The 23,900-nt window shown below is 38.0% G+C and overlaps 1 protein-coding gene across 3 annotated transcripts in view; it reads left to right on the forward strand.

The window, feature by feature from the left end:
- LOC114049937 (putative thiamine transporter SLC35F3) overlaps positions 1–22,883 on the forward strand; it is a 527,549-nt gene extending 504,666 nt beyond the window's left edge. For all 3 annotated transcript variants that reach the window (XM_027871411.1, XM_027871413.1, XM_027871412.1), the window contains exons 4-7: positions 8,177–8,302; positions 12,350–12,542; positions 13,603–13,692; positions 21,830–22,883. In XM_027871411.1, coding sequence (XP_027727212.1) covers positions 8,177–8,302; positions 12,350–12,542; positions 13,603–13,692; positions 21,830–22,065 — 645 coding nt within the window. In that variant the 3' untranslated portion in view covers positions 22,066–22,883. The remainder of the gene's footprint in view (positions 1–8,176; positions 8,303–12,349; positions 12,543–13,602; positions 13,693–21,829) is intronic.
- Positions 22,884–23,900: the final 1,017 nt, after the last annotated feature.

Below are 23,900 nucleotides of genomic sequence, written 5' to 3' on the forward strand. Positions count from 1 at the left end.
TAGATAGATAGATAGATAGATAGATAGATAGATAGATAGATAGATAGATAGATAGATAGATAGATAGATAGATATGTGTGTATATATCCACATGTATGTATATATACCTGTGTTTGTGTATATATACATATGTATGTGTTTGTGTATATGTGTATATATACACATATGTGTGTGTGTGTGTGTGTGTGTGTGTGTGTGTGTGTTTTGAGGTTAGTTCCGTTTTCTGGAAATCTGACCCAGCTACGCTATTTAGTACCCAGAAGCTGCTGACTGAATTTTCACATTCTTCATTTAAATATTCCACCACTCAATCCATTCTGCAAAATTATTGTAGAACTCCCACTTGCCCAGTTGGCATTCTGGGTAGTTAAGAGATTACTAATGGACACTGACTGACCTTGAAGTAACTCCCAAACATACAACACTGGGAAGGGCCAATTGCAAGCTCTGTGCTACCCTTCTCTCCTGGTATGCTGAGCAAATTACATCATCCTAATCAGTGATTCACACCCACCTGGTTATGCTAACCGCAGTGGAGACATGAGTCAACCACTGAGTGGTATTTTTAGACTGGGGAGGGGGGAGGAATTTGTTTTTAATCCACAGTATGTGGAGAGACTTGGTGTTAATTTTGGAATTTAAACTTACCCCCAGCACTTCTAAACAGAAAAGCTTTTTTTAAAAACTTGTTAATCTAACAAAATATGCCAAGCAAGAGATGTGTAAACTTAAAATATGTGAACCATCCAGCTGCCTAACTTGATACTGAAGTCATAAATTGTGGTTGTTTTTCAAGGTACCTATTTTTCCAGGCTTCTCTTAGCACGTCTGCTAAAATAGCCCATTGACCATTTAGGTACGAAGCTCAGCGGCCCAAGGAAATTCAAAATGCTTCTGAATTTGAATGAATGTCTTCTTTTAGAGTCTTGGCATGAGAAATAGAGAGATAGCACCACCTCATTTACAGATGAGGAGACTGAGATGGGGGGATATCCTATGATTATAGATTTAGAGCCAGAACATCCTTTAGAAGCCACGGATTCCTGCCCCATCAATTTTAGAGATAAGGAAACTGAGGCATAGAAAATTAAGGTGCCATAGCTAGTAAGCGTCTGAGGCAGGATTTGTAGAGAAGTCTTCCTAACTCTTAAGTCTATCACTCTTTCCATACTATTCTATACTGCCTGCCTTAATAAAGGTCCCACTGAGATTCAAATTCAGCTGGACTCAAAGTCCAAGGTGCTGATTATTATGCCACTGGGCCTATGAAGTAATTTGTCTGACATTATATTAGTAAAAGGCTGAGCCAGAATTCCTGGTCTCCTGACTCCAAGTCCAGTGGTCTTCCCATGATACTACACTGCCTATTTTCTTATTATAAAGAAAACAAAAGCTGTTTCTATATATAAACACAAGAGGATGATCTTCCCGAATTATTGGGGGTAGAAGGGTAGTAGGAGGAGAGAGAAGGAGAAAACACATGCAATCTACAGACATACATGCTTGCCTGGCCCAGCATAGTATTTTCTCTTATTTTTCTTCTTGCTGTTGCTCTAAATGGGCAAAGAATTTTTTTCCAGCCCATCCTAGGCTGTGATACAGAGTTTCTGGGACAGCCACTACCTGCCAGATGTGGCTATGATTTAGCCACATGTCAGAAGACTATAATACTGACCTGTCCAGGAATGATCTCCAGCTCATCCCTTGATGCTGAGGGCTTTCATCCCCACACACTACAAGCCATAAGTAAAGCATTTCTGCCTAGGTCATAGGAAGGAGGAAAGAAAAGAAATAAGCATTTACATAGTGCCTTCTATGTGCCTGGCACTGTGCTAAGCACTTCACAAATAGTATCTCATTTGATCATAGTCAGAAGAAGGGTATAATCAAAATCAAAAAACAGAAGGCACCAATGACCATGGATAATGGGCTGCAAGTTTGTTGCTGTTGGTTTTTTCTCCAAAGGAGTGTTGGTCTGAAAATTAAACCCAGTACAATGTCTTATGCTTCTGACAGATTTAACAAGCAAGTAAGAATTTCTCAGTGTTGGCAGCATAGTTGTTTAAGTAAGCTAATGATTTGCATTTCACCCATCATGGTATTTCAGAAAATTGAGGTAAACTACTCTTACTTCCCACTTCCTCCCCGCCCCCCAAGAATAATGAGCACACAAGGTTAGAACATGTGAGGAGGGGTGGGTAGAGAATATGCTAGAAACCTAAATTTTCTATTTCAGTCAGTCAATCAATAAGTATTTATTAAGTGCCTACTGTGCCAGACACTGTGTTAAGCACTGGGGATACAAAGAAGTCTCCATCCACAAGGAACTCACAATCAAATGGGAGAGGCATTTGGAGATTGTCAATAGCATGCTTGTTCCTGCGTTATTAAAATAATTATCCATATCAAACCCATAGCCATACCCATATCCATACTAAACATCAGGGTGTTTAAGAATTGTATTCTAAAAAGGAGAAAAAATTGGATAGAGAGCTGTAAGGGACTGTTGGGATTATTTTATCCAATGCTTTCATTTTGTATAAGGAATCTGAGATGCCAAGAGGCTGAGTTTTCCAAGGTCATTCAAATATTAAATAACAGAGCTAGAATTTTTAACCCAGGTTTTCTGACTCCAAATCCATTGCGCTCCCCATAATGCTTCCTTCCAAGCCACAAAAAGCAGCAAATTTATCTTAAAATGTTTGAGGAGTCCCAGTTACTTATGGCATCAGAGTGAGACAGATTGCCAGGGTATCTTTCTAAAACAATCCAGGCAGAAAATTCTGAATCTCTCTCTTCCTCTTAGCATTTGAATGCATCATTATTGTTGTTATTTTGGTTTTCAGGTCTGTGTATGTGTTATTCTGACCTTTCGGGTTCATTGAGGGTTCCTTTTGCCTAGAAGAAATTGATGAGTCAGATAGTTGTTAATGTTGGAAATTTAAAGCTAAATATGGAGAATATTGTGTTGTAATGGTAAGACAGGAATCAGGAATCTAGGTTCCATTCCAGGTGACTTCAAATAATTTATCTAACTTCTTTGGACCTCATTTTCTTTACCTGCAAAGTGAGGAATTAAATTACATCATAATAGTAACTGCCATATAGATATATAGGCCTTCACAGTCTATAAAATGCTTTGTACATATTGTCACATTTGTTCCTCAATTCAGTTCAATAAACCTCTGTTGAAAACCTACTCTTTTCAGGGCCCTTTGCTAGGCACTGGAACTCTAATGACAAAAATAAAATGGCCCCTGTCTTCAACGAGCTTAGATTCACAAGGATCTTTCAAGATAGATAGCTGAGGTATTAGGGCAGCTAGGTGGCACAGTGGATAGAGCACTGAGCTCGGAATCAGGAAGACTCATCTTCATGAGTTCAAATCTGGTCTCATATACTTACTAGCAATGTGACCCTGGGCAAGTCACTTAACCCTGTCTGCCTCAGTTTCCTCATGTGTAAAACAAGCTGTAGAAGGAAATGGCAAACCACTCCAGTATCTCTGCCAAGAAAAACCCCAAAATTGGGTCACAAAGATTCAGACATAGCTGAAATGACTTAACAACCAAAGCACAGGTATTATTATTCTCCTTTTATAGAAGAGGAAAATGGGACTCCAAGAAATTAAGTGGTTGACTCAACATCACAAAGATAGTTAATGGCAGAGCAAGAACTGGAACCCAGAACTTCTTACTCCACATTCAGTTCGCTTTCAACTACAATACAACACTTGACTCTAAAAATATTAATTCTATGATTTCAAACATCTTTTGGGAAAGAAACTAAAGTTCAGAAATAGGGTAGGATTTTAAAGGCAAATTGATCTCATCCTTCCTATAAAAAATAGCTTAGTATCATTAAAAAAAATTTTTAAAATAAAATAAATTCCACACATGGCTTGAAAGAGGAGTCTAAATATTTAGTAAAAGGCAGATCAGAATCACAAGCCATCCTATGGGTTTAGCATCAGAGGACCTGGATTCCAGTGGCAGCTCTCGCTTACAAAATGTGCGCATTTGCACTTGGACAAGTAACTTAACCAGTCTGGGCCTCAGTTGGGTCATTCATACAGTGAGGAGATTCCACTAGATGAATACCTCTTAAGTTTCCTTCCAGTTCTAACATCTTTGATCCTATGATCTATGAATGGTAAGCAGCCTCAGAGCCCTGACCAAAACACTATTTAATAACAGTTCAGTTGTTGAAAGACTTTACAAAGTAATGTCAACACAGGATCTTTTATTGACACAACAATCCTATGAGGAAGGTCGTACAAGTATTTGTTGTTCAGTCATTTTTCAGTCATGTCAAACTAATGTTAGAAATTTAAAGCTAAATATGGACAATATTATGATAAATTCCATTTGGGGTTTTCTGGCAAAGATACTGGAGTGGTTTGCCATTTCCTTCTCCAGCTTTTTAACAGATGAGGGAACTGAGGCAAATGGGGTTAAGTGACTCGCCCAGGCTCACATAGCCAGTTATTGTCTAAGGCCAGATTTGAACTCAGAATGATCAGTCTTCCTGTCTCTAGGCTTGGGACTCTATGCCATATGGTACCACCAACTTCACACTAGTACATTTATCCCCATTTTATTTTATGGATGAGGAAACTGAGCCTCAGCAGCTTTGAGCAATCTGCTATAATCACTAAGTTGTAAAGCCGGTTCATTCAGATTCCAGGCTCAAAACTCTTTTAGCAAGACTAAGGTGCTTTGGACAATTAAATTTTGTGACAGACTGCTTCCTCTGAAAGCCTCAAACCCCTTTGAGAGCTTTCTTACATTAGCACATGATTAGAATCTTAGAGAGCTAGTGCTGAGAGCTTGAAGGTTTTGCCAGTCAAACAGCAAGTTACTGCTATTAGGTGAGATAATAGGAAAGGATTAACAACTTTCCCTGACTGCTGATTGGCCTCTCCCTCCTTGGTCTTTCCTCCTGTTGCAAGCTAATTCTTTCATAGGCAGAGTGCAGATGACAGCTCTCATCTCTCTTGATCTAGGTACCATTGTTACATGGAAGCGTGGAGCTGGCTAGCTAAATCACCACATCTCCCAAAAACCTTGTTTCGGAATAGTTCAGTGACGTACAATGAGGGTAATGGAGTTGGGGTGGTGGGGAGAGGAGGAGAGGGGAGGCAAGGTTGAAAGTTAGAAGGCTGTGCTTATAGATATCTTGCCCACATTGGTGGGGAATGCTAAAGTGGGGGTGAGGGAGGAGGCACCGTTAAAAAAAAGGAAAAAGAAATGAAAGAAGAAGAGAGGGTTCCATTGAGCTAGGTTACATTATCTCCCAAAGTTTCCATTTCAGTTAATGAGTTGAATTATTAAACTTATGTGTTAACACTACATTGCTGCCTGGAGAGACACTATGTTCCAAACAGGCTAACTTGAAGTATGGACAGGAGGAGATGGAATATTCAGCATATGGCATATGTCCCAATCAATTGCCTGTTTGGCCCATGGTTGATGGCCTTTGCAACTGGTAGGAAAACCTAAAATGTCCAATGAGTGAATTACCATCTCCCTCCTGGAGGAATGTCTTGCCAGCTTGTACCCAAGGGGCCTGAGTTAAGAGGGTTGTAAAGCTGTTTTATGGAGCTGCTTTTCCTTGGCCCACCAAAAGGACAAGAGCTTCCAGAGCAATCCATCCAACACCTTTCACTAGCACTCATCTCACTACCCAGCACAGTCATAGACTTTTAAAACTTTAATATTTAATTGATTTAAAAAATGAGGAGAGGCAACTGCTGGAAATCTGCCTGGAAAGGTTTTATGCCTAAAGTCTATACTTCAAGGATCTGCTACTTTGCCAATGTGTGTGTATTACCTCCACTTACACAGATTGCAGCCTCTCTCTCTGGGCTTCAGGAGATGCTCTCTCTGAGTTGCCATAGCTAGAAAAAATTTCATCTCCCTGTTGTGGCCAACCTAGTGATAAACCTCCTGAACTTACATAGGCTGGTCCTGAGATGACAAACACAGTAAATTACTGGGCCAAACTTGCAGTCTTTCTAGCTTGGGAAGAACTGAAGGACTTCGTGTTCCATGTACAGAGCCTCAAGAACGTAGGTCCATGATGAGGTATTGGAGAAGGACATTGGTTCTAGTAAAGTATAGACTCAATACCCTCCACAGCCCTCAATCATCTCAACTACCTTTAAATGGAGCACTCATACAATGGAATCGTCTCATTTATTCTAACTTCTGACAAGTTTGTAAAGAGCCGGAAAAATATTTGAGATAAACCAAACTATCTGAAACCTGGGGCATTTTCAATTTTCTTTTATTATTATTTTTATTATTATTATTTTCAGTATGGCCTTTCCAGTGTTTTTGCCACTGATTCCTAACCTGATCAATGAATCCTGAGCAGTATTTTGTATTCTCTAGGGAAGGAGTCGACAGACAGCAAGACATCTTCTGCTCTGGTCTGCTCACTAACCATTTGCAAAACTCAGCACCTGTTAAGCATACATGCTATTTGCCTATATTGCTGCTATATTGACTCTGTTTCTCTCTGTGTGGATGGATGAATAGATGAGTAGATGGATGGTTGAATAGATGAATAGATAGATACATAGATATATAGATGATAGACACATACATAGATACATACATAGATGATACATATCTAGATTTTAGATAAATTAAATACATATAGGCATATTGAAATAGAATAGAATTAACCTTTGAATCTGCAATATATGTAAAGCTCCCTAACTAAAGAAAGAATTGCTAAACCAGGAATGACAATTAGAATAGTCATTAATTAGAATGGTCATTAATTAGAAACCATTTGCAGACTTAAGGCCCTGTATTTTCATGGAAACTATGATAACGTGAAAATATTGAGTGACTTTGACCTCCTTTTGGAAAAAAATGTGTAATTCACAAATTCTGGCAAAGATGAATGACATCTAAAGTTCAATAACACTCTAGAGTTCAGTTTAAACAAATGATTATAGTTGACAATAGAATTATTCAGTTCTAATTCTTTCACAATGTTTACCCAACTATATTAGCCAAAAACAGCTTGGATCAAAATCTATAAAAGGGGAAAACTATTAGAAAATCCAAACACCAAAAAAAGATCTCATATCTATTAAATACATCCTGGGTACCATATTGACTAGATTGGATTTGCATAGTTCTGCATATACATACCCACAGACTATTCTCCATAATTATTTGCTTTATCATTATAAGCTTTGGCCATCTTCTGCCAGGAGGCAGGGAAAAATTCTTATTAACTGGTTCACTTTCTTCTTGGGTTTTAACAAGATGACTTTCTTCTCCATGGAATATCACTTTTATTCTGGGAAGCCTATAAATCACATAATAATAAAAGGGGAAAACAGAAAGCACTGGATCCAGAGCCATAGGCCTGGATACACCACTGATTGGTTAGAACAACAAAGCAACCCTGTGCTCTGTGCCATAAAATGGCATAAAATGGAAATCATACATATCCCTCATCCTTCTTCATCTCATCCCTGAAATATGAAGAGGATAAATTAGGTCCCCTCAGGTATGTTAAGCTCTTTAGGATAAAGGTGTGAGGTAATTGCAAAATGCTACAATTACAGTGCAGATTTTATCATGACAAAATAACCTATAAGTTATCTGTCAGTAACACATACCTCCTGCTCCATTCTTAAAATGAAAGCACTGTGAAAGACAGATCTTTGGTTTCTCTTGAATATTAAACACTCATTGAAGCCTGGTTTTTGTTCTGATAATCAAGGAAGTGAATTTTCTCCACATAATACATCTAGAATTGAAGTTGAAATTTCCCCCTTACTGTTTAAAGAATAATAACAATAACAGCAACAATAATACATTTCATTTGTACATTGTTTTAATTTTCCAAGTTCTTTAATATCTATCATTTCACTTGATCTTCACAATAACCTGATAAAGTAAATAATACAAATATCATTATCCCCATTTTACAGGTGAAGAAATTGAGGCTCAGAGATGTTAGGTAATCTGTCCAAGGTTGCATGGCTAGTAATTGGCAGGATGAGGACTAGAACTCACAACTCCTGACTCCCTATTTTGGTGCCCTTTCACTACAACATGCACATTCACTGCTACCATTGTCAATCCTGAATTGACCCATGTGATTCTACAGTACCTCTCTGACCATTAGTTTGCTTTTTCCCATCTAGATTGTGGCGGCCATCCTTGCAATCGCTGGGATCGTGATGATGACTTATGCAGATGGATTCCACAACCACTCCGTGATAGGCATAGCATTGGTGGTGGGATCAGCTTCAATGTCTGCTCTTTATAAGGTAAATGCATGCAAAGAATAGTCTCTGGGATTTATCCCAGCAGGTTTTGTGGCCTAGATGATAAAGAGAAGGCCTTACTTTTACCTCAACTTTTACCCTTCCTGGATCTTACTGGTGGAAGGAATCTTACAGGGCATCTACTCCTCTTGAAAGCAGACCACAAAGGAATATGACCTTGCTTTTGATGGTCCTAGATGACGAGCACTAGAATTGCCCACGCATCCCATGGAAAGCTATGCTCTCACCATGGACAGCACCAGGGTACATGGCTACTGTTTGCTTTTCCTCTCAATTTTTGTTTTCAAATGAAGCCTTTTGAGTGCAGCAAAGGACAAAATGATTGGGACCCAGAAGTAGCTGAGTCAGATTAGCTTGCCCAATGTTTTGTTAAGGAGTTGAAAGAAGACACAGAAACTGAAGTGTATGATCAACACTGAGCTCAGTGTGTGATTACACTGGATTTTTCCATTCTAACCCTAGTAAAAATGAGTGGTGCAATGTTGTTTAAATTCTTCATTATGTGACACGTGTTACCACTGGTATTCTGTACATATTATAAATCTTAATCCCAGCTCTACCTCATTCTCGTGGCAAAGGCTTATTGCCTACAGCCCAGTGAAGGGTCCAGTGAAGGGCTGGAGTAAATTGACTTTAGAATTAAGATTTATTGACCCTTGGTGTATTAAAACAGTTCATCTTTCATAGGGAGAACAGAAAACTGAATTTAAATGTCAGATCTACAACTAACTTGTCTTATCAATTGTAAAGGCAACTTAATTTAAGTTTAATAACTATTTATTAACTACATATTTTATGTGCAAGGGGATAGGTTAGGGACTAAAGATTAAAAAAAAAGTTGTATTGTCCCTGCTTTAAAGGAAGGACAATACATAGTCTATTTATAGTCTGTTGGAGTTTGCAAAAAAAAATAATGTAAAGCAGGATATTATAAGAGCAAAAGAGATGCAAGGTATTCTGTGTGAGAAAGGAGATATTCCTTTTACCTGAGATAGGGAAGGGATAGCAATTAGAGAAGGAATCACAGAGGTGTTCTCACCTTGTCCCATTGACTTCCCTGGCTTTCTTCAAGACAGCTATAAATCCTACCCTTGGCAGGAGGTTTTTCCCAGTGCCCCCCCTCTCCCCAGTAACTTTCCTCTGAGATTACTTTGCATCTACTCTTTATGTATCTTTAATATACATGATTATGTTTGCTTGCTGTCTTCCCCACTAGAATGTGAGCTCCTTAAGTATGAGGACTGAGTACTTGCCCTTCGCTGTATCCCCAGGGCTTAGCATAGTACCATGCCCATAAATGTTTGTTGACTGACTGATCTAGACCTTGCAAGAAATAGAGGATTTCAATTCAAAAGACATGTGATTCAAAGAACATTATTTAAGTTCTTGCCACATATGAGGCACTGTGCTGAGTGATAGGAGTACAATGGCAAAGACAAAATAGTCATAAAGAGTTGGACACGACTGAAACAACTGAACAGCAACAACATGAAGCAAGTGGGTTTTGAGGAAGTCAAATGAGTGAACATAGATGGTTCCTTCTAGGAGTCGGGCAATAAAAAGGAAGAACAAACATAGAATGAAAGTTTAGGGAAATAGGTTTTTTTAAGGAAAGGATATAACTGATCATGTTTTTAGGCAGCATGAAGGAATACATAAACAATAAAGAAAGCTTGAATATGGGAAAGAAAAAAGGAATGATAAATGGGATGAACTCCTAGAGAAGACAGGAAACGATTGGATCCTGGGCACAAGTAGACAAGTCTGCCTTGGCGAAGAGAGCCTTTTTTTTAGTCTGAGACTGAAGTGGAGATGAGAAAAGAGTGTGTTCTAGGGCAAATGTATAGAAGTGAGAATGTGCAGGGCAAAATTAGAGAATAATAGTCCAACTGGGCTGGAATGTAGAGCATGTGAGGGGAAATAATGTGAAATAGGCCTGGAAAGGTAGAGCCAAATTGGGGAGAGTTAAGAAATTTTGCATTTTAATCTCTGAGGAACAGGGAGACATTGATGCTATTTGAGCAGAGGAGTGACAACATTAGACCTATGTATTAAAAATTACATTTTGTCAGTAGTGTGAAGGGTAGACTAGAAAGGGGGTAAACCCTTGTCAAGTGGACTGTTAAGAAGTTACTATACTAGTTCCAGCAAAAAGTGATGAGAATCTAAACTAGAGTTGTAATTCTATATGTGAAGAGAGGAGGAGATGAATATGAGAAAAACTGAAAAGAGAGTCAATGAAATTAGCAAATGATTGAATGGGGGGCAGGAAGGGAAGAAGGATTAAATATGATTCTTAGGTTTCAAGACTGAGTGGCTCAGAGGGCAATGAGGGACCATTAACAGAGGTAGAGAAGTTGGCAGGAGGGGCATGTCAGGACAGGATTGATTGGTATACTAAGTGATTAATAAATGCTTTTAAATTCATCCATTCATGATGAGTTCAATTTTATACATGCTGAGTTTAAGGTGCTAGCAAGACATCCAGATGGAGATGTCTAGCAGGTAGTTGGAAAAATGGGACTGGATCTCATTCCTTTCTTTCTCTCACCTCCATCTCCAAACCCTCACACCCCCAACACAGACACACAGACTGACAGACAGACACAGACACAGACACAGACACACACACACACACACACACACACACACCCCTCAGAATTTTCCAAAATTTATACAGCTGCTTCAGAATCACTGGCAAGATGAAGAAAAAACAGAAAGGCTCTGTTGATAAACTACACTCAGTTGTCTCTATGTGTTAGTAAAAATCACAAACACACTGAGAAATGGAATCCATAATAAGGCTACAAATTTGGCTTTAATCTCCAGTGTCTGCCTTCTCTCTGACCATTTCTTTGACCTGAATCCAAGAGGAGGCAAAATTCAAATGTGTGAATGTCACTTTCATTCCTGTCTCTTCCCTGCACACAGGAGACATAAAGGAGCAATGGAATGGCCTGAAAGGAGAGGGCAACAGGATGAGAAGAAAGAAGTAAGAACTCCTCCCCGCCAAAATAAGCACTCAAACTGTTCTAGAATGTTCAAGACTAGATAGTACCAATGTGCTGACCTGCCAGTAACCTAAATGATGGCGGAAGGGGGAGACAGGAAAATGAACAATTATAAGAGATTAGATCACTATGCCTTTCTTCAAAATGTTACAGATGTTCAGTTGGGGTGGGGGGCAGGGAAGATGAGCTCTCAAAGCTATTTTCTAAAAATGAATAACATCACTTTGTGCTTTCTAGTCAAAGGACTTTACAGCCATAACACTTATTTTCAAGCTGTGGTCTGTCTATAAGGGGATCCCTTGAAATGAGGGAGATATGACACATTTATTTGTTTCATCTGTGTCAATTCTATCGTCTCTTGGCATTCTCAAAGTTGGATCACTAAACCATGAAAAAATAACTGAGAAGGACCTTTCTCCCACAATTTCAGACACTGAAAACCATTTGTTTTTAGGAGCTATGATACACAAATACATACATAAAGTCCATGAAGAAGCATTCATGAAGCACTTACTACATGCCAAGCACTTTTCTAAGAGTTGAGGATACAAAGAAAGATACAAAAACTGGCCTTTACCTTCAAGGAGTTCAGATTCTACTGGGAGAAACTATATGAAAACAACTACATACATTCAAATTAAATACAGAGTAGATGGATAGTAATCTCAACAAGAAGGCACTAGCAAGTGAGAAAACTAAGGAAAACCTCCTAAAGAAAGTGGGATTTGAGCAGAGTCTCAAAAGAATTCAGGGAGGTCAGTAGACAGAGGTGACATTGGCAGTAGAACTCTCTTATGATGCAGCTCTTCAGAGACCTAAATGAGTTCAAATACCATGGGTAAATCATGTCCTCTAAAACATACTGTCATAACAAAAGCCAAGTATAATGATAAGCCTTTACCAGGGGTATTAAGCCTGTCATCTTGCACCAGCTTTACAAAGGAACTCTGCTCATCATAAACAAATGCTAATTTGGGAAAAACAACCATCTTTTGCTCATCATGTTTTTGTCTTGCAGGTTTTGTTCAAACTTCTCCTAGGCAGTGCTAAATTTGGAGAAGCAGCCCTATTTTTGTCCATATTGGGTGTATTCAACATCCTTTTCATCACCTGTATTCCTATCATTCTTTACTTCACCAAAGTGGAATACTGGAACTCTTTCGATGACATTCCATGGGGAAACCTTTGTGGATTCTCAGTTCTCTTATTGAGTAAGTGACTATGGCCATACTGGGAGCCCTTGAAAACAATGACAAATAATATCAATGCCACACATAAAAGCCTTTTTAGATACTGTAGCCTCATTAAGAAAAAAGATACTCTTTATAGGTACTCTCACATTTCCCACAGTGTTTCAGGAAAACTGTGTAGATCAAAAGAAAACACTTGCTTAGATAATCTTGAACTCTGATCTCTTCCCATAGCCAAGCAGCTGTAAGCAGACAGGAAACTCTAAAGAAAATATAGCCGCTACAGTAATGCTCATATTTGCTGCTTTCTCTGAATCTTGAACTAATGTCCAACAATTAGGTAATTCAGAACCATTTCTAGGATATGAAAAAATTAAGAAAATTGTCCTAGGTCCCCAGTTTAGGGAACTACCACTCCTTGGGAGACCCCACAATATTGGTGACTTGGTAATGACTCAGACAGTGAAAGAGAAAGATGTAGCTTCATCAGCTGGTGCTAAAATATAAAAAGGCTTGAGTCACCCTAATCCACATCGCTGCAAAGTAGATTAAACTATTCCTAAAACCATCCTTGTGTGGTTTATTTTCTCCTTCAGGATTACCCTTAATGGTGATTACAATTTGTAGCCTAATTATTTAACCTAATTTACCTATGTAAAAATGGAAATTGGGGGGAAGGGAAGAGAGGAGAGAAGGTTATAAGGAATAGAGAATGAGCATATCATTTGATTTGCCCTAAATTTTATACCTCCCAGCAGTGGATGGCACAGATCCCTGCTAGGGAAGGCTCTAATTTTATTATTTGACATCAATAAGTAAATCCAGTCACTTATTCAGGAGTAAAATACCAACAGCAGTAGCAGCTAGACAGCACAACTGTAGCCATGGAGGTCCAAACAACTGATTTTCTATACCCTTATCCTATAGATCAGAAGAAAAAGGACCAGCCTTCCCCCCAACTCCCACACCACTATTACCAATAAGGTTAATATAAGCATCAATAAAATATGGTTTTGTCATCATTGTTGTCCAAATGCTGTCAATCTATGAAGCTGAATGGCCTTACTGTTCTTTATTACAGCATTCAATATTGTATTAAATTTTGGAATTGCTGTTACATATCCAACTTTGATGTCACTTGGAGTTGTATTAAGTGTGCCTGTGAATGCAGGTAAGATTACATAGTTTTCTATATATCTCTTCATTTTAAAAAAATCCTAATATATTTAGTAATAGATTGCATCTTTTGTCCATTGAAGAGAAAGGATATTTGGAGTTTTTGTTAAATCTATATTTGTTACACACTTAATCCTTTAATCAGAATTGAATAATTTTTACTTCTCCCATTTGTTTTGCCTAATTTCCCAAAGTAGGAATGAAGGGCAGTTGGCAACTGGAAAACTTTTTTAAAGAGTTTTCTAATAACTATGATTTATGCTATGTAAATCAACAGTTAAAGCCATGCACCTTTCTAAAATACAAAACTTTTACTTTAAGTCTGAAATATCTGCTATTCTTTAAACTAGAAGTTGAACTTGAATTTAAGTTCCATTGAATAAAAATTATTAAGCACCTACTATGTGCTAGGTTCAAAGATAAAATGTGACACAATCTCTGCCCTGAAGAAGCTTATATTCTACTGTTGGAGTTAGTTGGCACAGTGTCTGGAGTTCTGGACCTTGAGTCAGGAAGATTTGAGTTTAAATCTGGCCTTAGACACTTACTAGCTATGTGACCCTGGGCAAATCACTTAACCTTTGTCTGCCTCAGTTTCTTCCAGCAAAATAGGGATAATAATAGCACCTGCCTTGCAAGACTGTTGTGAGGATTAAATGAGATAATAATTGTAAACACTTAGCACAGTGCCTGACACATAGAAGGTGCTTTGCTGTTGTTCAGTGTTTCAGTCATGTCTGACTCTTCATGATGCCATTTGGGGTTTTCTTGGCAGAGATATTAGACTAGTTCATCATTTCCTTCTCCAGCTCATTTTATAGCTGAGGAAACTGAGGTAAGCAGGGTTAAGTGACTTGCCCAAAGTCACACAGCCAATAAGTGTGAGGCCACACTCAGGAACTTAGCCGCCAAAAGCTGCTTAATAAATGCTTATTTTCTTCCCTTTTCCCCTTCCCCCTGATTCTTCAGGTAAGCAGGAAAAATATTCTTTTTCTTATATTAAAAAAGAAAAACTAAGTCTCAGAGGTTCATGATTTGCCTAAGATTACATAGCTAATAATAAATGGAATCTAAGCTCAAACCTTTCTTTACAAAGCTAGAGGAAATGCCGTTACTATTTTTATGAGTTCTCTAGGTGGATTGATGCTCTTTGGGTGGGGGAGGAGTAGAAGAGTAAGAGAAAAGAAGGGGCTATTCCAATATGGTATATACATATGGTAGAGAAACATAATTAACAAACTGAAGTATTTTTTTTAAAAATCCTCTTCCATTTCTAACTGTACTTCAAATCAAAAACAATAAAAAAATTTATTAAATACAATATTGGTTATTCTTCAGGCACTGTATTAGATAGTGGGACTATGAAGCTGAAATAAGACCTAGTCTCTTCCCTCAAGGAGCTTCCAATTTTCAATTCATTTCAATTTAATTTAATTTAACAAACATTTAGTTACTGCCTACTATGTGCTAGGCACTGAGGCTCTAAAGACAGATGGAAATAGTTCCCACCCTCAAAGAACTTATATTCTATGGGGGAAGGGAGAGACAGAGAGAGAGAGAGAGAGAGAGAGAGAAACAGAGACAGAGAAAGACAACCTTTACACAGAGAAATATAAACATATACAATGCAAATTCAGGAAGGAGATAGCTCTAACAAAAATGTTTTTCTCTGTCTATGTCTCTCAAACAAATAGACACATGCACATGTATCTACATGCCTATTTGCTATAAATACATATAAAGCCTTATTCCCCACCAGTCCAACATGAACCTTCCTGCCAACACTTGTGCTGGGAGATAGAAGTTCCCATTTTCTGATTTCTTTATAGTTTACAATGTGTTTCTTACAACAATTCTGTGAGGTAGGTAGTGCCTCTCCATTTTGAGGTAACTGAGGTTCAGAGATCAGAAACAACTTGCCAGTGGTCACACAACAGGCAAACACCACAGCTGGGAAATAAATCTAGGTCTCTATTGAATTTAAGTCCACTATCTCACAATGACTTTTTTTTTGACTGAAGTTGTGATTTCTACACCAAGGAGGAATTTCCTTTGGTTCCTTCTCTGCAATTTATACTCATAGATGTTTGCCTGGGCCATTTAGAAGTGAGGTGGCTTTTCCTAAAGGTACATAGACATTATATATTATGTATCAGAAGCAGGCGTCTCTATCCATTATGCAACCCTGCCTTTTCCCATGCTGACTCTTGACTCAAATACAAACAATTATTTGTGTTCTCCTTTGAGACAGATTTTCTTTTCCCCTAGTTGCTTTGTTTGTACCTAATTTGAAGGTTTTTCCCTTGCCTCACTTCTCTGTATCACCTGCTATCCTACCTATTCCCAGTTTTAAGGATCTGCAGAGAAGGGCTTACAGAGTGAGACAGATCACGTCAGCACTTGCATCAGAATGATTTGGGGATGAGTTTGTCCCTAATTTTCTTTGGTGCACTTACCCTCCCTGCCTGCAAGCAATAGAAAGCCCTTTTTCTGCCCAGACAAGGCACCTGGAACTTCTCAGTCAGCCCTGGAATTTCTCCAGCTCCCAGGCCTCATTAGAGGATTAATCTCCCTGGGGTTAGCAAGTTCTTATCCCATCAAGTGCCTCATAAAACATGCCTGGAATTCCATTCAAAGTAACTCTTTGGAATCAGTATTTTGCCAGACTTTATCTTACACAGTACAGTGTTCAACCTCTCACATTGATCTTTTTCATAAATGCCTCCCACAATGTTCTGGGGTCTTGACCTCTCTGGAGTTCCAGAATGTTAACTAATAGCTCCCATTTATGTAACAGTTTAAGTTTTATAAGGCATTTTCCTCCCAACAACCTTGTGCAATGGGTCATACAGGTATTATTATCCTTATTTTACAGGTGGATAATCTAAGACTCAGAAAATTTAAATGATTGCCCTGAACTAGAGTATTGTCTGTAGAGGGAAAGAGATGGATACAAGGGATAATATTGAGGAAGAATTGACAAGACTTAGCAAATGGCTGTATATGATGGAGTGATGGGACCTGAACCCCTAAAGGAAAATACCATGTCTTTGAAAGCAGCCCAGTCCATGAATTTTCGCACACATTTCAGCAGCTTAGATCACTGACTCTCAGCCAAGGCACCTGGCCCAGCCCAGCTCACCCAGATACTCAACAGTCCTTTCAGAGTGGCTCTTGACCCACTCCAGACCACTTAACTCCTTTCACTGTCACACCTGTCCCACCCCAGGTGATTTACCACTTCTTAATTCCATCCAGATCTTCTCACTGTTTCTTTTTTTTTGTATGTAAATATCAGCCATCCCCATCCCCATATCATCAGTCATCCATAAAGGCCAAATTCACAAGGAATCACCCCCCCCCACACCACCACTATTGGCATTACAATAAACGTTGCTACTTGGACTGAAAGAAGGCTTGAGTGATTAAGTTCTTTCCAGGTAGACCCCCTGTACCCTCATATTTCAGGGTCCCCAATACCTCAACAGCAACAGATATAGAGAGTGAAGGAGAGAGAAGATAACCGAGGCTGAGAACCTGAATGATGGGATGGATGATGTTGCCCTCAACAAAAGAGGGGGTGGAGTTTGGAGAAGAGATAGTTTGGGATGGAGTGGGAGGCAGGAAAATATAGTGAGTTCAGTTTTGGAGCACATCAGCTGATGGGAAAGAAGTCAAATAGGTAGGAGAACAGTGTCATTATAGGCAAGGAAGGATAAGATATCCAGGAAGAAGTGATGGTCAATGTTTTAAAAAAAAACTATAGAGAAGTCAAGGAGAATGAGGTCTGAGTAAAGGCCTTGGGGTTTAATAGTTAACAGATCATTAGTAACTTTAGAAAACACTCTGAGCTGAACGGTGGGTTCAAAAGCCTGATTATAAGAAACGGATAAGTGGAAAATGAAGAAATGAATTAAATGAACATAGGCAAACCCTTCAAGGAATCTGGATGTGAAGGTAAGAAGATATAAAGGAAAATAACTTGGAAATATGACAAAGTCAAGAAACATTTTTTCCACCTTTAAGAGAGATATGGACATGTTCATAAACACTGAGAACAGAGCCAGTGGATAAGGAGAGCTTGAGGATGAGAGAAAGAAAGGGGGCACATCTCCAGAGGAAGTAAAGGAGATTGGGATCTTGCGAATAAGTAAGTGGATTGGTTTCAGGAAGGAGAAGGGTTATTTTGTCCTCAGAGCATATAGCAAAGGTAGAGGAGTATGGGAATGGCATAGAAACATTTCAAAGCATGGAGTAAGGGAGAACAGAAAATTCAGGATGGATCAGCTCTACTCTCTCAGGCAAGTAGGAGACAAGGTTCTCTACTGAGATGAGATGATTCTCATCATACCAATGAGAATATAGGGATAGAAAGTAATGTTGAGATCATCTAGTTCATAACTGAATGATGAGGAACATGTAGCTCAGAGAAATAATCCCTACCCTCAAGAAACTTACATTCTAATGGGGGAAGGCAACACATAAAAAGAAGCTGAAAATGAAGGTGAGGGAGATGGGGGAAAGATGGTAGCCATCATAGGATTATGGTTGAGAAATTCTAGGGAGTGGGAAATGTAACCTGGAGAGAAATGAAGACATCGATGGCCTGGGAGTCCTCCTTAAAATAGAGGTTCTGAACCAACCAATTAGAGGGAGAGGTCACAGGAGGGACAAGGCACTTTTAATACGAGAAATCCAAGAGTGAAGTGAGGCTTCCAGGGTACGGAAGCTTCTGGGGCATGGTAGAGCAAGTCCAGAGACTCAGGAGTACAATCTGAAGAGGATTAAGATAGAGAGGGAGAAAAGGTATAGGAGGAAATTTAGGAGAATACAGTGTCAGGGACAAGAAAGGAAGGGATATTGAGAAGGAAATGGAAGGTCAACAGTGTCAGATACTGCAGAGGGCTATGAGAGGATCCAGACTGACAAAAGGCAGGTGTTTTGGCAATAGAATATCTTCAGTGTACTTGGGGTGGAGAGGCATGGTTTTGGTAGAATTATGAGAAAAGATACTAGATAAAAAGGGATCCAGGAGTAAGTAGGTGGTAAGGAAGTAGAAGAATTAAGTGTATTCCAGCCTTTATACAAATTAGAAGAAAGAAAGAAAATGGCCATTCAATAAGATATCAAGTTCAAGGGAAGATCGGTTTTAGAATTTGTGTACCTTTATGTCTGTGTAATTGTTTTTAGGATAGGGAAGACCTGATTATTTTTGTTGACAGAAAGAAAGGAACAAGTGAAGGAGAGAATGAAGATTGAACAAAAAAAAATAGAACAGATGCTATACTGAAGCCAGTCCATTCAATCCAACAAGCCTTAAATAATTATCTCCTGTGTATCAAGCACTGTGCTAGGCACTGAGGATACAAAGACCAAAATGAAACAGCCCCTGCCTTCAATGAACTTATATTCTACTGGGAGAAAATTACAAATATGTAGATAAGTTAAAAATACGTAATGTAAAGTAATTGTGAGGGAAAGCCTTTAAGATATGAAGGAACCAAGAAAGGCTATTATAGAAAATGGCATGAGTGAAGGAAGTTAAGAATTCCAAGAGGAAGAGGTGATGAAGAAGAAAATTCCAGGCATGAGGGACTGTTAATGTTGTAGATAGGAAACATCAAGTAAGCCATTTTGGCTGGAATTATGGGAAAAATCCTAGAGGAGACAGTAGCATGGAGTCATCCTCTGAAACAGTACAAAACAAGAGAAGGGGGTCAAGATACCAAGAGGTATTTAAGTGTATAGGAGTGGAATTGAGGAAGCTTACCAACTATGGCTTCAAAAGTCATATTTTAAAAATAAAATAGGTGAGAGTTGCAGGAAATAGGCAAAGGTTAAAGGTTTATACAAAGAGGAAAATGTTCACAATACTAATGGGGGAACATTTGGTAGGGAGTTAATAAGAGTTGATCAAGTATGAAGATTATGAAGTAATAATAATAAATAACATAGTACTCGCTATAGGGGCAGCTAGACGGCACAGTAGATAGAGCGCTTGGCCTGGAGTCAGGAAGAATCATCTTCCTTAGGTCAAATCTGGCCTCAGACACTTAATAGTTATGTGACCCTAAGCAAGTCACTTAACCCTGTTTGCCTCAGTTTCCTCATATGTAAAATGAGATGGTCAACCACTCCAGTACTGTTGCCAAGAAAACCCCAAATAGGGTCACAAAGAGTCTGACACAACTGAAAAAATGACTGAAGTGCTTACTACCTGCCAGGCACTGCTCTAAGTTTTATTTATATTATTTATAATATACATAGGGTATATATAATATATAAAAATAAAATATAATTTATAATATATAAAATATAATATATTTATAGTATTATCTCATTTGATACAACAACCCTGAGAACTGGGTACTATTATTATCCCCATTTTACAGGTGAGGAAACTAAGGAAACAGAAGCTAAGTGACTTGCCTCAGGTCACACAGCTAGGAAGTGTGTGAGGCTGGATTTGAACTTAGGTCTTCCTGACTTCCAGCCCAGTGCTCTGTTTACTGCACCACCTTTTATTCAATTCGATAAACATTTATTAAGTACCTACTATGTACTAAGGCCTAGGAATACAAAGATAAAATATTACCCACTCTCTGTCCTCAAGGAGCTTTTATTTTAGTCTAGAAAATAGGAAAGTTAAATAGGAAGATAATAATAATAGAGCTAGCATTTATATAGCAGCTATAATATGCCAGGTACTATGCTAAGAGCTTTACAAATATTATTTCCTTTGATCTCACAACATCTCTGAGAGGTAGATGCTATTATCCCCATTTTACAGATGAAGAAACTAAGTCAAACAAAGGTTAAGTGACTTGCCCAAGGTCACACAACTAGAATAATATATTTCTAATGTTATGTGGAATAATAAATACTGTCAACTAGTTTAAGGGGGGAGGGGCTGTCAGGGACTGTGCATCGTAAAGGTTTGATTATTGGCTTGTCAAGAAAACAGGAATTTTGGATTTTATAGGCTGTTAAAGCTTGTTTCTCACTTCGGACTACCCATCTTTAATGTGAACCTTCAATGGGCTTTGCTTCCTGTGACTCTCAATAAAGTTAACTGACGATAATGATATTTAGGGCATTAGAGTAAACCAATGCCCCTAGGGCCAAAAATGAACATGTATTGTTTATTTTTAGAGGAATTTTTAAAATCTCTTCCAAGTCTTAAAAAAATGTTTTAATATAGCTGAATTGACTAAATCCAAACTTCCTGGGCCTTGCTTCTTTTTTTCCACAAAAATAACTATTTAGGCTTAGATTCAGATATAATTTTTTGTGAGTAAAATTATGAACACATAAATGTAAGGGCTTGTGACAAAAGAGATTTTACTATTTTAAGCAGAGTTTAGCAGAAGTTGCCTTAATCCACTCTAAGGTACATGCTGAAAAAAATCCTCTAGGGCAATGGTTCTCCAAGGGTGGCTTTCTAAGGGATCCCCAAGACCCTTTGGGAGGTCCCATGAAACCAAACTGTTTTCACACTAAAACTAAGGCATTATTTACCTATTAAAATATTATTTCCTTTTCCAACTACATAGTTGTATGAAGCTGGATTTTCTTCATACACTTCAATATATTACAACATATTACAACAGATTGAACACAGAGGCAGGTATCCAGCCATCTTCTAGTAAGCCAGGCATTAAAGAGATTTGTAAAAAAGTATGTAAAGTCATACAACTCCTCTCACTAATTTCTTTTGTTTTAGAAAATACACTTGTTTTTCACAAAAATGTTATTTATGTTAGCATGCATTAGGTTTGTTATTGTATTAAATGGACTGATAAATATTTTTAAATGTATCGGTTTTAATTTCTAAGATGGTAAATATCAATAGATATAGCCCTTAAAAACAAATAATTTTTTTGAATATAAAGGTGTCCTGAGACTGAGGAGTTTGAAAACTTCTGCTCTAGTGTGCTGTAGTGAATCTTTGATCAACATGAATTAGGTAAAAGGAAGTATGTAGTCTTAGAAGTGTCAAAAAGATAGGAATCTTCTACCACCATCATCACCTTCACCCTACTAAATGGAAAAGGATGTCTTACTCTACTCCATGTACTGCCTTTGTTTCTCGGATCACTTAGTAACTAACCATAGTTCACTGTTTCATGCAGTGGTAGATCACTACACAAGCCAAATTGTCTTCAATGGAGTTCGGGTCATCGCCATCATTATCATCGGCCTAGGCTTTCTCCTACTGCTATTACCAGAAGAGTGGGATGTCTGGTTGATCAAACTACTCATGCGCCTCAAAGTGAGGAAGAAGGAGGAGACAGCTGAAGGCAATGGAGACATAGGCTCTGGACTACAGAGCAAACACAGAAGGACCCACCCATCCTTTGCGCGTTAATGTCACTCACTCACGAAATAGCGGTAACAAACATCTCATTCAAGGTTCAAAGGTCTTGTCTCGCAAAAGGGCACATATGTCCAACATGGTGTACATAAGTGTACAGTTTTGGTATCTTACAGTAAGTCACCCGGTATTTATGGGCATGTCCAATTTGCTTGCACTTTTTTCACATCAGACCTTTCACTTAAGAATACCACTTGCATATGGAAGGAAAAAAGGAAAAGAAGAAAAATAAAACAAGAACCCCTCAGCTCTTTTTAAATGAATGTAACATTAAGATTATCTTTGCATTGATTGTTTAGGAGACAGGTTTTCGCAACAAGCCAAGGCAACTGGTTTTCATGACAAGCCGGGACAGCCATTTTGAATCTTAGCAACCGAATATATTACATTACACACTGTGACTTTTTTTTAAAGATAGAGTTAAGTCATACTTTGTTTTATACTAGAGCTCTACTCTTAATTTTATGGAGTTTCAATGAACCAAAAGAAAATTGAAGGTTTATTTTGAATGCAATATAGGATATGGAGAAGAGAAAATAGAAAGGATAATGTGTTGGGTGATCTGCTATGACTGGTCTGGAGAGAGAAGTCAGTTAAGGAGAGAAAGGCTCTGCACGAGGGAAATTGTGAAAGAAAGATATCAGAGCCCCAGCTGGTCTCTTTCTGCATGTGTCCATTTAAGATCATGCAAGAGAAATTACAGTGCCTTCTAAAGAATTTTCATCTTTACCTTTGTGCAGCGACGTGACATTGTAAGTCACCAGCACCATCTTAAAATGTAGATGTAGGGATCTTTAAAAACAAATTCTATTATAAATACACATATAAATATATAAAATCACAAAACTGATGACCAGTTATATATGTACATATATATATATAAATATAGGAACACAATTTGTTACATATAATATGATTTAAAGGTAGACTAAAGAGAAGGTGAATTGCTGGTTGCTTTGACTTCATGGTTAGATATTTTAAAAATGATTTACTGAAAATGTAAACCTTTTTATGAAACTTTTAAGCAACAGGCTGTTTACTTATATAATTTAGGTCTACCAGAAAATTCTATCTGTGATAGATCTGTAAAGAGGAAAAGGGGTGGGGTTATAGTTTACTATTTTTGAAGTTTACATTGTTACATATGAAATGGAAACATTATTTTGAAATGTTGTCATAACCCAATGGTGCATTCTGTAACCATGGAGTTCTTTGTTTCATGGGAAAAGGGGCATTCATGAATTGAACTTTTTAGCAAATTAATATTCTCAAAGTCCATTACCTGTTTGGTTAAACAGATAAATAAAAGAAAAATTGGACAAAGTTAGTGACCCACTCTTTTTATTCGCCATTCCATTTGTAAAGTTCCTTTTTTATGGTCTTAGGTTAAATATTTTCTATAGCTCTCTCCCTTTCATAATTTTGTGTACACAAACACATATTCATATCTATCCCCCAAAACTCTGTCCCTCTTTTACTGTATTGGGGATCAAAAAGACATCCCATGAGTCAAACATACCATATACCAGTCAGTCATCTCTGATTAAAAAAAAATTTTTTTTTTGTAGAATCCAATTGTGTAAGTCATTTAAGACTTCCAGACCTTGAATTTTTATGCTCCCTTTAAGCCAAGAGACTATGAAAGACAAAAAGGTTGAGAATTTTTTTAATGGGTAAAATTCTCTAAACTCTTCTTTCATGATATAGTGAATCTGTGCTTGTCATAAGAACTTTGGTGGAAATCTCTGTAAAGAGGACATAGAGAAGTTAAATGTGTCTTTGTCCTTCAAGTTATAATTCAATCAATCTCCAAGACCCATTGTGATTTA

This window comes from Vombatus ursinus, unplaced genomic scaffold, assembly GCF_900497805.2.
Source record: "Vombatus ursinus unplaced genomic scaffold, bare-nosed wombat genome assembly UNPS02014798.1, whole genome shotgun sequence".
NCBI lineage: Eukaryota > Metazoa > Chordata > Mammalia > Diprotodontia > Vombatidae > Vombatus > Vombatus ursinus.